General features: G+C 54.7%; 1 protein-coding gene across 7 annotated transcripts in view; it reads left to right on the top strand.

Annotated features, from left to right (window-relative positions):
* The window catches only part of GRID2IP (Grid2 interacting protein), a 52,023-nt gene that overhangs the window by 11,639 nt on the left and 25,523 nt on the right, over nucleotides 1–14,861 (top strand). For 6 of the 7 annotated variants that reach the window (XR_013927707.1, XM_080384764.1, XM_080384762.1 and 3 more), the window contains 5 exons: nucleotides 7,360–7,614; nucleotides 9,479–9,564; nucleotides 10,310–10,379; nucleotides 11,674–11,768; nucleotides 13,592–13,775. Coding sequence is in view for 6 of the 7 variants with exons in the window: in XM_080384764.1 (XP_080240890.1) it covers nucleotides 7,360–7,614; nucleotides 9,479–9,564; nucleotides 10,310–10,379; nucleotides 11,674–11,768; nucleotides 13,592–13,775 (690 nt within the window). In the remaining variant the exon portion in view is untranslated. The remainder of the gene's footprint in view (nucleotides 1–7,359; nucleotides 7,615–9,478; nucleotides 9,565–10,309; nucleotides 10,380–11,673; nucleotides 11,769–13,591; nucleotides 13,776–14,861) is intronic. The other variant, XM_080384766.1, reaches the window with a different exon arrangement.

The raw sequence follows: 14,861 nt of genomic DNA, 5'->3' as shown, positions 1-14,861 counted from the left end.
CAGCTGGTTTTTCCGCGGACTGTGGGGGCCAAAGTCGCCCTCTGATCCAAGTGGTACGGGGGATCCTCACCTGCATTGCATAGGGGTTTAGCATTTGTACACCGCTGCGTACTGCTTGCCATCTCCCTTTGCACCGACCATTTCCCCAGTGCCGGCGGCAGCACCAGCAGTGCCAGTGTTGTACCAGCTCCCGGCAGTGGCATTTAGGTTTGAAATATCTGTTTGCAGTAGAATTGGGGAGCGATGGAAACACACATCCCCTCCTCCCCACTGACCTGCAGTGTTACAAAAGCTGGTGCATAAAACACCGGTATTGATGCTTACATGGCCATCGTCCCATTAACCTGGATTTGAATAGCAGGATGCGTGTGTGCTACAGAGCACATCCAGCCTCCCACCCTGGCCGCATGAATTTGTTGGATGATAACTCGCGGGCTGTTTAGACTGCTGTATGTTGTCGTGGTTCTCCTTTCAGTCGTGTTGTGCTTCACTCTGCTGCAGGAAGAATAGTTAGGGGTAGTTTGTTCCTTCACTGCTTTGGTTACCGTCTGTTTGCTTCCCCAACAGCCTCCGCTCATGGGGGAAAACCAAAGCTTGCAGCTGGAGCTGCTGGCCCACAGCGGTTGGGCCAAGGCGAGCGCTGCTCTGCTTGCAGTCACTTTTGATCCCCGACAAAGATAAAATCGCTGCCCATTGGGGGTTCCCATATTACAGGAGAAATTCCACCGAGTTCATTTTAATAATGCTCCAAACACAATCTATTTGTGTCAGCTTGTTTTTCATTGCAATGAAATAGCTTGGCATGTTCCTGTATTAAAATACTCCAGCCATCTGTGACTGTCTGGATAAGAATTTTCATTTTAGCCATCAGGATTTATATGTTAGGGATTCTACTAGTTCCCTGCTTGTCATCCCCCCTGTCAGGTATCTGCTCCTTCAAGACTGGGGGCAGCTTTCCGGCCCTCTTGGGTGCCAATGCAGCTCCCAGCATGGGTGGCCCCGCCGAACCCGCATCCCTCCAGCTGCTGCCTGCTGCAGCACACGGACAGTCCTCCTGCCGTGGTCCAGGCAGACCCGCTGTGAAATCCCACGAATGGCAGGACGATAATGGAGGAAAAGCAGCTCTTGTTTGCTTTTGTTTTAAAAAATCCCTAATCTGATAGCCCAGCATATGTTCAACTGCCCCCAAAAAAAGGGAATTAGGGCAGCAGGAAAAAAACGTGCCACCAGTGAAAACAATTGGGAGCAGAGTTCTGTTTTTACTGGATGAGTTCAAATAGGTCATGACCAAAATGCCTTGGTGCAAAATCTTCTGTTAGGAGATTAATTTCTTTTGACAAATCAAACTATGGCTGTAATGCAGATTATATCAGCCTGGCTCCCTTGTACCCCACCACTGAATTGCAGCTTGTGTTTTACATGTTAAACAAAACAAGGAAAACTGCCTTAGTGCTGGTGTTCCCAGCAGAAGGCAGGCTGGGGCAGCGCCTCGGCTGAGGTTACTGCTCTCTGTGGTCCAAAAAGTGAGGGATGACACAAGTCCTCATTCCCCAGGGCTGGAATTGCGTGCTGGCATGGGGCATGGGGTGTACAGGAGCTTCTGATGGCCCCGTGTCTCCCTGGCACAGTGGCTGGCAGGGTCCCCACATGTGCCGCAGGAGGTCTGAGGGCCCCTCCATGAGGCTGGGGCTGCATCGAGCAGCTGTTTGCACCCACTGGCCTGGCCCCCATCCCCAATACCCGCCAGGCGATGCCAGGCAGGATGGAAGCTGCAGTAAAAGCCTTTCTGGGGGTTTCTTTGAAGGTCTCTATGTCCCTGGCAGCTGTGGAGCTGCCCATCTCTTCCAGAGGAAGGACAAAGCCACTGGCTTTTGGTGTCCAGTGTGGTTTGGACACAGGGACGCTGGGTTTGGGGGAGAGATGAGAGCATCCCAGGGCTGTGATGGGGTCACCTTCCCATCATCCCAGGGCCCTGGCTGTGATGGGGAAGGTGAACCCAGGCAGGCACGGGCTGCGGCACTACTCTGGGGAGGCTCTTACTGGCAGGTAATGCATCAATCCTTACTGGGGCCAGTGCAGGGATGTATCACAAGAGGGTGACCCTCCCAAAAGCTGTCGTGCAGGGCTGGGGATTTTAGGCTGTCCCCAGGGACAAGTGGGGTGGTCGGGGAAGGGCTGTGAGGGGCTCCCGGCCCTGGTGCATGGCCACTGCACCCACCCATGTCCGAACTCTTGGGTAGAAAAACACCTTCATTCCTATTGCATGATAACAATGATCACATCTGCAAAACATCTGCAAAACATCTGCAGTCAGATGAGGGATTACAGAGCCTCTCTTTACTAGGGATAATGGGATAATAGCCCCTGTGAAAATCACAGGTGTGGGCTCACTGATGGGCTGGAGCGAGTCCCACTCCGTGCACGAGGGTTTGGAGGTGCCACATTCTGCTGTGGCTGTTGGCGCTGCTGGGGCTGGAGGCCAGCACAAGGCTGCTGACACCCCTACCCGTGTATGCACATAGGCTTGAGAAAAATCTGTACAGGTTCATAAGCAGAAGTCCTGTTATGTGGGTAAAACTGTACAAGAGTTTTCTGTCCTGAATGTGTGTGAATTTTAGCATTGCAGCACACTGTTGGGGCAGAAGCGCATTTCCAGATTGGTAGCTGTTTGCACAGCACAGTTCAGGCATAATCCAAGTGTAGCTCGGTGTTTTAATCCACCCTGGGACGTGTTTTTCTATACAACTGACAGACTCAAGGTCAGGTCTTTGCTAGCTGTTTTGGGGCTCAACCATACGCTTTTCATTTTTCCTTCCTTTGCTACCTGGAGATTGCATCTGATGTTGGCAGCTCTGGAAAGCTTCACATCTTCTTCATCAAACGCGAGTGCTGTGTTTAAAGATGGCATTATTTAAATTAAAGATGATTTTTTATCTTCTATGCCCAGTGCAAAGTGCTGCTCTGTTACCCTGGGGGTAGATGATGCTCTGCAGCTCAGGTGGAGATTTGGGCCCGTGACTTTGGTCCTGGTCCTGGTCCTGGTCTGGCCCAGGCAGCTCCACCTGCATGCCCAGCAGCCACGCACCCGCTGCTGACGCCGTTTGCCTTTAAGGTTTCTCACCCATTACAGCAGCATGTAATTTAAACAGAAGCACTTTAGAAGTCAACTAATTAGCACCAGGGAGGCATCCCCCCGGAGTTCGGCGCGGAGCCGTGCCCTCCTTTCTGTTACGAGATCGTTCCAGCTGGAAATCACAGCGACTGCAGTTTTTAGGGAAGGCGAGAGGCTTCGTTGCTGCGAGCCAGGGCAGAGCCGGAGCAGGGAGGGCAGAGCAGGCGCTACAGCCCAATTGATCAAAAAAGAGACACTCGGTAGATGGTAATCCTCCGCCCGGGACTGCGAGCGTGGCAGGGAGGCGAGGGACAAGGCAGGCAGGGACTCAGCCCAGGTAGAGCGTGCTGGTGAGCCGGCCCATCTGGCCACGGTCCCCGCACACGGCGGGGGTGCCAAGTGGCAGGGCGGCACCGGCTGGCGCGCGGTTTGGTTGTTGGATCTGGCCACGTCGTGGGCATGAGCCGAGGCTGAGACTCAGCTGCATGAGGATCTGAAGCATCTCCCTTTTGTTCCCACCACGCTCTGACAAATGGGAAAGGACCGGAGTTTCTCTCGGCATTTTCGGTACGTCTCTCTGCTCGCTCCTCCGCGTGGCGTGCATGGTGTTGGATGTGCTGCAAAAGCCTCGTGCCCCAGAGACATCCCTGCGATGTCTCTCCTGCCTCTCTGAGCTGCAGGGCCCCTGCCTCCTGGCACCGGTGCAGCCTTGCCACCAACCTGTGCCCACTGTGGCAGCGGCACGAGCTGTTGGGGGGAGTCGAGCAAAGCTTAGATGAAAAATTGGGGGTGGGGGGCTGGGGAGAGGCGGGAAGAGCCCATCTGGGACTGCTTTGTCTCCATGACTATAGTCCAGCAAGGGGATGGGCAGTGAGGATGGGGGTTTTGGGGGTGCTGTGTGGTGCAGAGGGTGCAATGGAGCGAGGACTGGGGACCCCTCGCTCCCAGCCCTGGCTGAGCATGAGCTCTGAGCAAACTTGGGGCTGCTTTCACCTGCCTCTGCCAGGGCTGGAGCCGCCACCACTGCCCTGGTCAAGGGGACACATCCTGCACTGGGGAGTCTCAGCATCCCAGGGTAGGACCGTCGGGGTGAGCTCAGTACCCATCGCAGGACGTGCATTCATGAAAGGAGGTTTTCCAGAGTGCTGGGCTGGCAGGGGAGGCAGCTATCAGTGAGCACAGGCTGCAGAAATGGGACTGTCTGTCCAGAGGTGAGCTGCAAGTGACCCTTCTGGGAGTTTTACAAATAGTGAGTGTGACAAAACCCGAGATGCACTAAACATGTTCTGCTGAAGTGAGCCCCAGCGCAGGGAGCCGAGCGGCTGGGGACGGGCGCACTGGCAGATGGGCTCCTGCTGGGTGGGTTCGCGTGGGTTCCCACCCCGCGGCAGTGTGCCACCATCCCAGCCAGGCTGCTTCGGGGAGGGAGGGAAGGCGAAGAACCTTGCAGCCTCTGGGGCCTCTCTTGGCCTGGAAAACACACTAAATTCGCATTTGTGTGGTAGAGCAGAGTGAATCCTCACAAGGAGAGTGTGCTGACACCGCTGCAGAGGAGTGTTAGTGCACCAGGGCTTGGTGCACTGGGGCTGGGGAGTGAGTGCAGGGCTGCAGTGCCTAGGGCTGGGGATGCCTTTTCTGTCTCAGCTCCAGCAGGTTGGCCTGGAGCATCCGAGGAGGAGGAGGAGGAAGCTGAAGGCACAAGGTCAGTGCTGCACAGCTCCCAAGACCTCCCATGGGCACTTGCAGCCTGTGGGACTGCTGGACCAGGGGAGTCTGCCCCTGCTCCCAGCCTGATGTCTGCAAACAGGGTGGGCACATCCATGTTCTCTGTGCCCCAGTGGGATTTGCAGGGAGAGGGAAACCCCAGCTGGGTGCTGCTCCTGAGTTCTACGCTGATGTTGTCCCGTGGGATGGCAGGGCGCTGCAGAAATAGCTGTGGTTTCCCACTAAACACTGGGCACCGTGTGCCCCATACTTGCCAGTGCCACTGCCAGCTGAGGATGGGCTGAGGCACCAATGCTGCCCAGTGACACCCCCCATGGGTTCGGAGGCAGCACCCACTGAACTGCAGGGCATTGGGGAGCTCGGGGGATCCATCCCCCAGCAGCACTGTGGCACAGAGCCATCCTGGGCTCTCCAAGGCCATGCTGCAAATTCTCTCAAAGGGCTTTGGAGGAGGAAACTATTTTGCATGCTTTAATAGGATTATTTTTAACGGTCACTTAGCTCCTCTCCTTGCTAAGACACTGTTTTACTTCTAGAACTCAGTCAATTCATGGTGAAACCCTTAAGCATGTCCTTGTGCCTGGTTATTGAGCTAGCCATACTTTGCTCCTCAGCCCTGATGTTTGTCAGCCTGCAGGTGAAGTAGCAGTCAGTGCAAAGTGGGACAGCTCTGCTGGAACGAGCAGGGCCAGTTTAATTTGGCCAACTTAAATGGGAGCATGCTTGTTTTGCCTGCCAGGAATCCGGACTTCTCCCCGGTGGGAGCCCAGCCCGGGGCAGAGGCGTGGGGTCCTGCCAGGACTTGCTGCTGCTGCTTCACTGCATCCTCCCTGGTCACAGGGCTGCGGCAGCCCGCGTTCCCGCAGGAGCCTGCTTACAGCTGGGTGAACTATTTATTAGCATGATTTCACTCTTTTCTAGTTGCTGCTTGTTCACAAATTGACTGTGAATTGTACCAATGTGTTACTTATTTTAAATTGTCACCAAATGCTTTGCATGAGCATATGCCAACCTCAGGATGGCTTGCGATCTGTCTGCTCCTACTCAGCGTGAGCATCAGCTCATATTTTGAGTTCTGCCTTTTGTTGGGGGGAAATAGAGATGTCCCGGTTCCAGTCAATTTGGGATTTGAAGTCTCCCCTTCCTTCTCCTCTGGTTTCACACAGGCTTTTGGGTTCCTTTGGTGAAGTTGCCCATGAGAAGGGGGAGACCCATGGGAGCCCCCTGCCAGCCCCAACCTCTCCAGCCACACTTGGTTAGCAGCCGGCTGTTATCACAGCCATGTCGTGCTGGCAGTGCAGCCCCTTGGAGCAGGTTGCTCTGGGTCCTCTGACACCAGCTACCAGTTTGGCCCAGTTACTGCTCCCCCAGGAGATGTGGTCCCCAGGCAGTTTGGAAGTGATGCTCGCATCCCTCCTCCGCTACAGGTGTGAGAGTTTGTGTTAATGTAGGGAGCGCGTTCTCATGCACCATGAGGTGAAGAGCACTAATGAACCTCACAAGACAGTATTGTCTAATGAGCAAATGCAGCTGCAACTGGCAGCCCGGTAGGGGTGCAGGGAGGAGTTGCTATAGAAACACACGGAGATACGGCTCCTCCAGAAGCCCCTAAATGTGCAGAAGGGAGGGTAGGAGTAGGTGAGCAGGGTGTCGGCGTCTCACTGTTGTGATGGCAGGAGGAAAAGGAAAAGAAGAAGTATCTCCCGGTGTTACTGGGGTGAACTTCTGGCCAAGGTGGGAGCAGTGCAGACGCTTCCTCCCAGGATCCCACCTTGTGCTCTCTGTGCATCCCCTGAGGGTCCCAGGCATCCTTGTTTAGGGCACAAAGGCCACTTGGGTGCTGGCAGAGCAGGCAGAGGGGAGGTGACCTGAAACAGAGCAAGTTCCTAGTGATGTCCCCTCGTCTGCACTGTCACTGTGTCTGTCCTCACCCCCCCCAGGACCAGCGTCTTCCAGGGGGTTCAAGGCTTCTGCCTGGCCATGGCAGGAGCTGGAGGGTGGCAATAGCTAAGGCTGGAGCCCAGGAGAGCAGAGTCCAGGGCTCCTAGCAGAGGGGTTGGGGCAGGAGGTGGGGAGCAACATTTTGGGTGTCCCAAAGGAAGAAGCGGGCCTGGAGGAGGCCATTCAGCACCAGCATAACGGGGGGCACTTGCACATTGAGAGCCAATTAATTTGGGACTCAAGCTGAACCTTATAATAGTACCGGGACCAGCAGCTGAAGGGGTGTGGGACAGGTTGTGCATGGAGGAACTGAGCTGTTTGAATCCATCCATCTATGCAAGCACTGTGGAGAGGTCTACATCCTCATACTGATGGAGCTGGGATGGGGCAAGAGATGTAGCCAGTGTCCCCGGTGTCCCCAGCCCTGGCATTTGCAGCTCTGGGAGGACTGAGGCCAAGAGTGCACAAGGAGCTAGGGCTGCTCTGATCTTTCCTTTCCCAGGTATGGCTGGATCTGGAGCTCTGGGCCACAGCTTCCTTGGCCCTGCTCCTCACTCTCCTCCCTTGTCTCATTTTCCCAGGATTTTCATCCCCAAGAAGCACCGGCAGCGGTTTGATGAGGTGGTGTCGCAGAGCCTGATCAGCAAGCTCTGCCGCTCCAAGAGTGAGCATCACAGCAATCGGCTACGGCGCAGCCGGAGCGAGGACCACCAGGAGCGGCTCCTTGTCTCCACCCGCGCCAGCTCCGTGCCCCGCAGCCACGAGGAGGTCAGCAAGAGCCTGCGGAAGACCGCTTCGTTCATCACCAGCAATGTGGCCTCAGGGGCTGCCCGCAGGTAACACCTGTCCTGGATGCCCTCGAGTTCACAGCAGCAATGTCTGATTTTGCATGGATGGGATGCATGATTTGCATGATTTGCATGGCAAAGGGATGCTAGGGAAAGGGGAGGGCAGACTAGATAAAATCCTCCTGCCATGAGGATGAACAAAGACCTCTCCCTCTCAAAGGCTGGGCACATTTGCACCCCTTGTCCCAGCTCTCAGCCACCCATTCTGCCCCTCGCTGTTGCAGGGTTGGCTGGGATGAACCGTATGAGGAGCTGAGCTGGCACTTGCAGGCTGCAAGTGGATGTCAGCTCCTGTGCTGGGTGGGATGCAGGGTGCTTGGCTGTGCTGGCAGGATGCAGGGTGCCTGGCTGTGCCAGTGGGATGCAGAGTACTCAGCTGTGCCAGGGGGGATGCAGAGTACTCAGCTGTGCCAGGGGGGATGCAGAGTACTCAGCTGTGCCAGTGGGATGCAGGGTACCTGGCTGTGCCGGTGGGATGCAGGGTACCTGGGCAGGCTGTATCATCTTGCCCTGCCCTGGCATGTGTGTCTGGGTGTGAAGCTCTGGGAGGAAGGATAGACAATCCCTGGTGCACAGGGGATTAACCCATTTCCCACTGCCCATATGGCCAGACCTCAGCAGCCCTGGAGGCTGAGGAGCCCTGCCGTGCTAGGAGTGGCTCCTGCTCCATTCCCAGCCCCATCCCATGAACAAGAGAGCAGGATTGGGTCTGTCAGCACAGCTGGGGAATCCTCCCAGGAGGGACTGTGCTGCCACAGGCATGCCCCAGCTATTACCCTGCCTCCAGCTGGTATCCCCAGGGTGTTTGGCTGCAGCCCACCTTCTCTTCGGCATAATTTTAGATGGGACTTGTCCAAAATCCAGTTCCAGTACAGTCTTCCTTCCTACCAGTGTAGGATCGGTCCCTGCAACAGGCTTTCTGGTTGTAAATGATCTTAGTAGTGTTGCCTTCCCCCAGCTCCCTGTGGGAAACAACTCCCAGCTCCAATCAGCCTCCCAGCAGGGAGATTTCCTAATGCTGCTTCCAAAATTTCTTAACAGAATTTACTTTCTTTCTCATCAGCCTACGAGACCTTTGCCCCCTAAAACACATTCTTGCTGTAATTCTATGTAATATATAAGCTATATTGCACTTTCCACTTTAAAAACGCATTGGATTTGAAGGACAGGACGGTGGATTTAGGAATTCAGTATTTAATGCAGAGTAAGAGCCCATGCTTAGGGGCTCTGCCCCTAAAGCAGCGCTGCTTGCAGAGCCCCCCAGACCCCCCGTGCTGAAGCCTGGGTGTCAGTGGATGTTAAGCTTTAGTTCGCAAGAAGCTGTATCTGGGGCTAAAGGAGCCACTCCAGAGCTCCAGCATGGGTGGCTCTGGTCCCAGCAGGGACTGCATCTGCTTTAGGGCTGTGATGGAAGTACACTGACGATAGCACCCACATGCCCCCAGCCCTCCCCGAGGTTTTGTCTGGGCCATTTCTAGCACCCCTGGATCACTGCCCACCCCACCACCCTGTGCTGGTTCAGCGCAGTGGGCTCCCTCTGCCCCCTGGCACGGGCAGGCTGCAGGCAGGAGAGGCTGGCAGCGCGGGCAGGACAGGCAGCTGCACTGTGGCCACCCAGGGCCACCAAACCTGCACACACCTTCCCTCCACCCCCTCTCCCTGTGGGCAGGGCACTTTTTGGGGGCTCCTGTTTGAAAGACGCTTTGGTATCAAAGGGCATGTTGCAGGGACACAGGAAGCATCAAGGGCACCCGGGAGACACCCGAGATAACGGGGCTTTGGAGGGGCTGGGAAAGGAAACAAGAACCAAATATTGGGCTCTGATTTCACTTTTGCTTTTTTTCATCTGCAGAACTGTGCGAGTTTATAAAGGTAACAGAAGCTTTGGCTTCACGCTGCGTGGCCATGCCCCAGTGTGGATCGAGTCTGTTTTGCCAGGTAAGAAAACCTCCAGCCAACAAGATTCAAAGACACTTATTTATTGATGGTCTAAACTCAAAATTTTAAGTACCTACTGTTCACTAGAAAATAGCAAAAGGGACTTTTACAAGGCTCAGTGATGGAGTTTCCCAAGTTGAATAACTAGTGTCTTCAGTACAATTTAATTTGGCTTTATGTGCTCCCTGTTTTGCAAGGTGGAGAATGTGTTCAGTGAATAGCCCGAAATCACACCTGTATTTCCAATGCAAGCTGGGTGCTGGCATCACTGTGCCTGGTGAATGGCCCCAGTCCACCCAGATAATCCACTGCAGTGGATGCCTGTAGAGGAGCGAAGGCAGTGGGTTGATTAACATGGATGATGTGCAGCTGTAGCTCGTTCCAGCTAAGTGGTTAAATAGCCCTGAGGAGCATGGGTGAGGGGTCCTGGATGTAGGAGGCTCCTGAAGGAAGGAGAGAGAAGGAGCAGTGTGGTTTGGCCCCTGGAGAATAGAGAAACAGTGTGGGCAATAGAATCTGACCAACTGTAAAGCCTTAATGCAGCTTGCTAGCGCTGTGACAATTGGTGCCCCATGTGAGGATCAAACTGATTTGGGCTCAAACTGCAACAGATGTCCTGCCCTGGGGGTGTCCCTGGGCATGGTTGGGCACAGAGTGGCCAGAGACCTGGGACTCTGCTCTGCAAGTGGGGCCCTGCAAGCAGGGGTCCACCAGTTAAAGCCCCTCTTGTTCCCTGTGCCTTTAGGGAGCCCAGCTGAGAAGGCTGCTCTCAAAGCTGGAGACCGGATCCTGTTCCTCAATGGTCTGGACATGAGGTAAGAGGCTCTTTAGAAACCTGTGCCAGGAGGGCCCCGGGGGTGGTAGGTGGCCAAGCACATGTGTGTTTACTTGCTTGCTCTTGTGCAACAGAAAGGAGAGCTGGTCATCCTTGAGAGCTGTCTACTGAGGTGCATGAGGGGTTTTGCCCCGTATGGACATCTCCTTTAATATTCTTTTACAAAAACTGGCTCTAAGAGTAGTATTTCAGCTCCATCCCTGCTCCTCCTTTGACTTCTCTGTACAAATAACCACATATAATGCACATATAACTGGTGTCCTGACTGCAGCCCACCTGCAGACCCTGATTCAAGCCACTGTGAGTTAAGTTGCTTGTAAAACACCTGCAGCTCTGCTCATGAAACGAGCAGAACACCAGCCAACCCACGAATCACTCCCAGAATGGGATCATAAGCATAAAACCACAGAGGCAATTGCATTTCTACCCAGAAGTTAATTCTTCTAGATAATGTGTGCACAACAAAAGCAACCAAACCGGAGCTGAGTGTGCCCCTTGCCAGTGCAGTGGCAGCAGCCTGTGTTTCCTCAAGTTGGTCTTTCTGCACAAAAAGCAAGAGCAAAGGGTTAGAAGAGGCTACACGATAAGAGGGAATGATGAATATTTAAAGGTTAAACATCTGATGCTGCTTCTGTCAGTGCTCAGGTTCTCACATTTCAGCTGATCCAGCAAACTGTTGGCTGATGCAGCATTGCCAGAAAACAGAGGAGACTGAGATGAAGATTGTCCTCTGAGCCCATGTTTTGGCAGGCATTGTCCCAGGCCAGCCTGTACCCTTCTCCAAGGACATTCCAAGATTATTTTTTTGCCTACAAAAATGCATTTTACATCCACCTTGCATTTTCTTTTCATGCAGAATTAGGACAAGCAAGGAGAGACCTGCAGCACTGTATCATTTAAATAAAAAGATCATCTTCTGGGTCTGAGTGTAGCTTAAAGTAATGGTGGATTCATTTGCTGTAACAGCTCTGCAGGGTGCTTGCAGGCATGCTGGGTGGTTGTTCCTTGCTGCAGGTACAGCGGAGAGCCCAGTCACGGGGTGCGATTCAGGCTTTCCCTCGGGGAGGCTCTTTTCTGTGCAGCACAGATAAAACCAGGCAAAGGCTGAGAGGCCAGGGGCACCGCAGCAAGGCCCGACTCCACCTGGCTCTGAGTGGCAAGATGAGGCTTTTTGCAAGAAAATGAAGGCAGCTGCAAGCTCCCTTTCAGTGCTGCTCTCCCACAAGCTGCTGCCCGCAGTGGCAGCTCTGACCCAGCTCTCTTCTGCCCCGCAGGAACTGCTCCCATGACAAGGTGGTGTCGATGCTGCAGGGCAGTGGGGCGATGCCCACCTTGGTGGTGGAAGAGGGGATCGTCAACATCTCCAACGGTAAGAGTGTGGGGAGGAGGGTCTGGAGCTGCAGAAACCCCACGCCGGTTCTCACATTCCCCGTGCAGGAGGGAATTGCCAAATGCCAACCTAGGGTCAGAGGTTTAATGCACTGCCTGGAGGGCTGCTCCGTTTGCTGGGGCACATGGCTGCCTGCTTTCTGGGAATCAGGCTTGATCTCAGGCTTGGCTGCTCTCCAGAAAGGTTCATCCTTGACGGCCTTTGCCAATGTCCTTTACATGCAGTCTGTGCCATGTACTTGACCGAAGTAATCCAACCCTGTGCATCCATGGTCGCTGTGCAAATCCCACGGTTGTGTGTGGACTGTGCTGTTCAGAATAACTGCTGCTGTTATGAATAATTTAGCTTGCTGCTGGTGAGTGAGTCAGCGGGAGATGAGGGTATCTGGGCCAGCGCGGGTGGTTATCAGCATGATTTCAGCAGAGGGGCAGGACCACAGCCCAGGGCAGAGCATGGCCGCTGCTGTTTCTGAAGCTGTGCGAGGGCAGGAGGCTCGGTGTGTTGTTGTGGTGCTGCTCCACAGTGCATAGGCCCAGGAATCAGGGGCTGGCTCGTCCTTCTCAAGCAGCAATGGACTCTCCTGAGCTCCACTCAGGAGCCCTGCGATACCAGCTCATTTGTGTGTGTGCTAGAAACAGAACCGAGCACCTCACTACTTCACAGTACAGAGCCAGTGGCACTCGGACTGCTTCACTGCCCCTCAAAAGAAACCAAGAAAAGATGGATTTTTTTGCTCCAGCTACTTTGGCCATATTCCTACATGGATAAGAGCAGCCTCAGTCCAATCCCTTCTCCCAGCCGGGCACGTTGCCCTGCGCTCACAGCAGAAGTGGCACAGGGAGCAGTGCAGATGAGTGTGGCAGAGCAAATGACCTTCCATGCCTCGGTTCACTCGCAGGTAACCCTTGACTAATACTGCTTTTGAAGCCAATGATTATCAGAAAGTGCTTTGAAACTTGAGCAGAGGCTTTAGATAACCAGAGAAGAAATACCATCTGCATGTGTTCACAGAAAGTGCGGAAGCAGCATGGTCGAAGAGATAGATCACAGAGAGCATCCCAGTCAGAACACCCCTGGTGACCTCCAGCAGGTCCATGGACCTACTGGAACAGCCACGAGCTCCAGAGCAGCTGGTTGAGAGTGTGGGAGGAAGGCAAGGGCAGTCACAGCTCCAGATGAGCCATTTCACCTTGTCACCACGCTGCCTTCCAGTGACTGAAATCTGGGTTTTTTCTGCGACATCTGTATCAGCACATCAGGATTTGTATTTCTATGGAGCTGAGACTCCCGTGCTCTGAGGTCTCCCTTATCTGAGATGTTTAAGCTGGAAAGCCAGGAGGTGGAGTGCGGGGGTGTGTAAGTGGTTTGAATTGCAGACTGGGGCTGGAGGGACACATACCAGCCCAAACCCCACTGCTCAGGAGGACCCCAGGGAGGCCAAGGGGAGCCCTGCAGGGTCGGACCACTGCGGTCACAGGGAAGCGGAGGCAGGCAGGAGGCTGAGGGCTGGTAGATGCAGCGTTCCAGCAGCACAGCTCGGCCCACGGCTAGCTTCAGAGGCTGCCCGGCGGGGCAGCACGCAGCAGCCCTGCAGCAGGGCCATGTCCCTGTCCTGCTTCTCCTCTCACTCCTGCCCAGGACACGGGACTGTCCCCAGCCCACTGAACAAACTCCCTGTTGTATTCAGCTGCAGCTGCCCTGGCTGTCCACGGGACTGACCCCTGGTTTCAGGTCAAGCCTTTTAATCCATGGTTAAGACCCTTTGTTGAATTTTCTTTTTTCTTTCTACCTGCACCTTGCAGACTCTGACTCTGCTGACTCCCCGAGCACCTCCTCCGCCCTCACCTCCCTGCAGTGGGTTGCAGAGATACTCCCCTCTAGCATCAAGATTCAAGGAAGGACCTTCACCCAGCAGCTGGAGCACCTGCTGACTCCACCTGAGCGCTATACCATCTGCAAAGCGCTGGAAGGCTTCTTCCAACATCGGTAACTTGTTAGCAGCTCCATTCCTCTAATGCTGGTACCTGGCCTGGTAGCGATGCCTGTGTCAGAGTTGGTCTCTGGGCAGAAGGCAGACCTCGGCTGTGAGGCTGCCAGCACTGAGCTCTGCTGTCATCACGTTCTCTGATTTCCCCAGCTGTGTATTTCTCTGTGCATGTTCGCAGGGCACAAGCCCATCTCTCTCCAGGTGTCCTGCCTGAGGACAGAGCAGGCCCTTTAGCTTTTGAGGTTAATTAGGTCAACCTCTTAATTCCTCATAAGGTGACCTTGGTCCCTCACAGGGCAGGCTCTCTTGCTATCTGGCTGTCCCTGACAACTGCAGATCCTGTTCCACCTTGTTTGGTAAATCTCACCACGTTTCATCCTTGTCTTCTCGCTCTTCCCGGCATCTTGGCTGCAGCACTCCCTTGGCAGCACCGTGGGAATGGCTGTGGCTGGCAGAGCCCTGGTCCTGCCGTGAAGCACATCCTCCCTGCCCTGCTGCAAGGATTGAAACTTATCCCCAGGCAGACCCAGTGTGACCTTGCTTTCTGCCCTTGATCTGTAACCATTCAGCACCTCGGTGAAGAAGCTATCCCTCCCGGCGCTGGGAGATGCTTGCTGCCTCTTCCTGCAGCTGCTAAGCCAGCCGAGCTGGGCTGCCCGGCTGCTCCTCGGGAGCTCGAGTCCCACATGGCTGCGAGTGCACCTGCCAGGGGCGGGCAATGGTGCAGCAGCCTGCCGAATCCTGAGTCTGACAAGGAAATGCAGTAAAGCCCTCAGTATTTAGGTTACTGATAAGAGAGAAGAGAAACTACTAGTACAAAGCCATAGCACTGCTCCTGCGCACCACGGCTTGGGCTGTGAGCTGCACCACCCTGCAGCATCCTCCTGCCCACAGGGAGCCTGGCTGCCTCCAGACCTGCAGCTGCTGGGGGAGCCCCAGCTGCGTAAGCCCCCTGGCACCAGCTGAGTGAACCCCCTTGGGTCCCAGCGATTGCTAACGCTGCCCCAGTAAAGCAGAAATCATTGTTTTGTGCTCTCTGGAGATGGTGCTGCTTCTATGGGATTCCCCAGCTGGACATTCCAGCC

Source organism: Falco punctatus (assembly GCF_963210335.1).
Source record: "Falco punctatus genome assembly, chromosome: 4".
Lineage (NCBI taxonomy): Eukaryota > Metazoa > Chordata > Aves > Falconiformes > Falconidae > Falco > Falco punctatus.
This window is presented reverse-complemented; position numbering and strand designations above follow the sequence as displayed.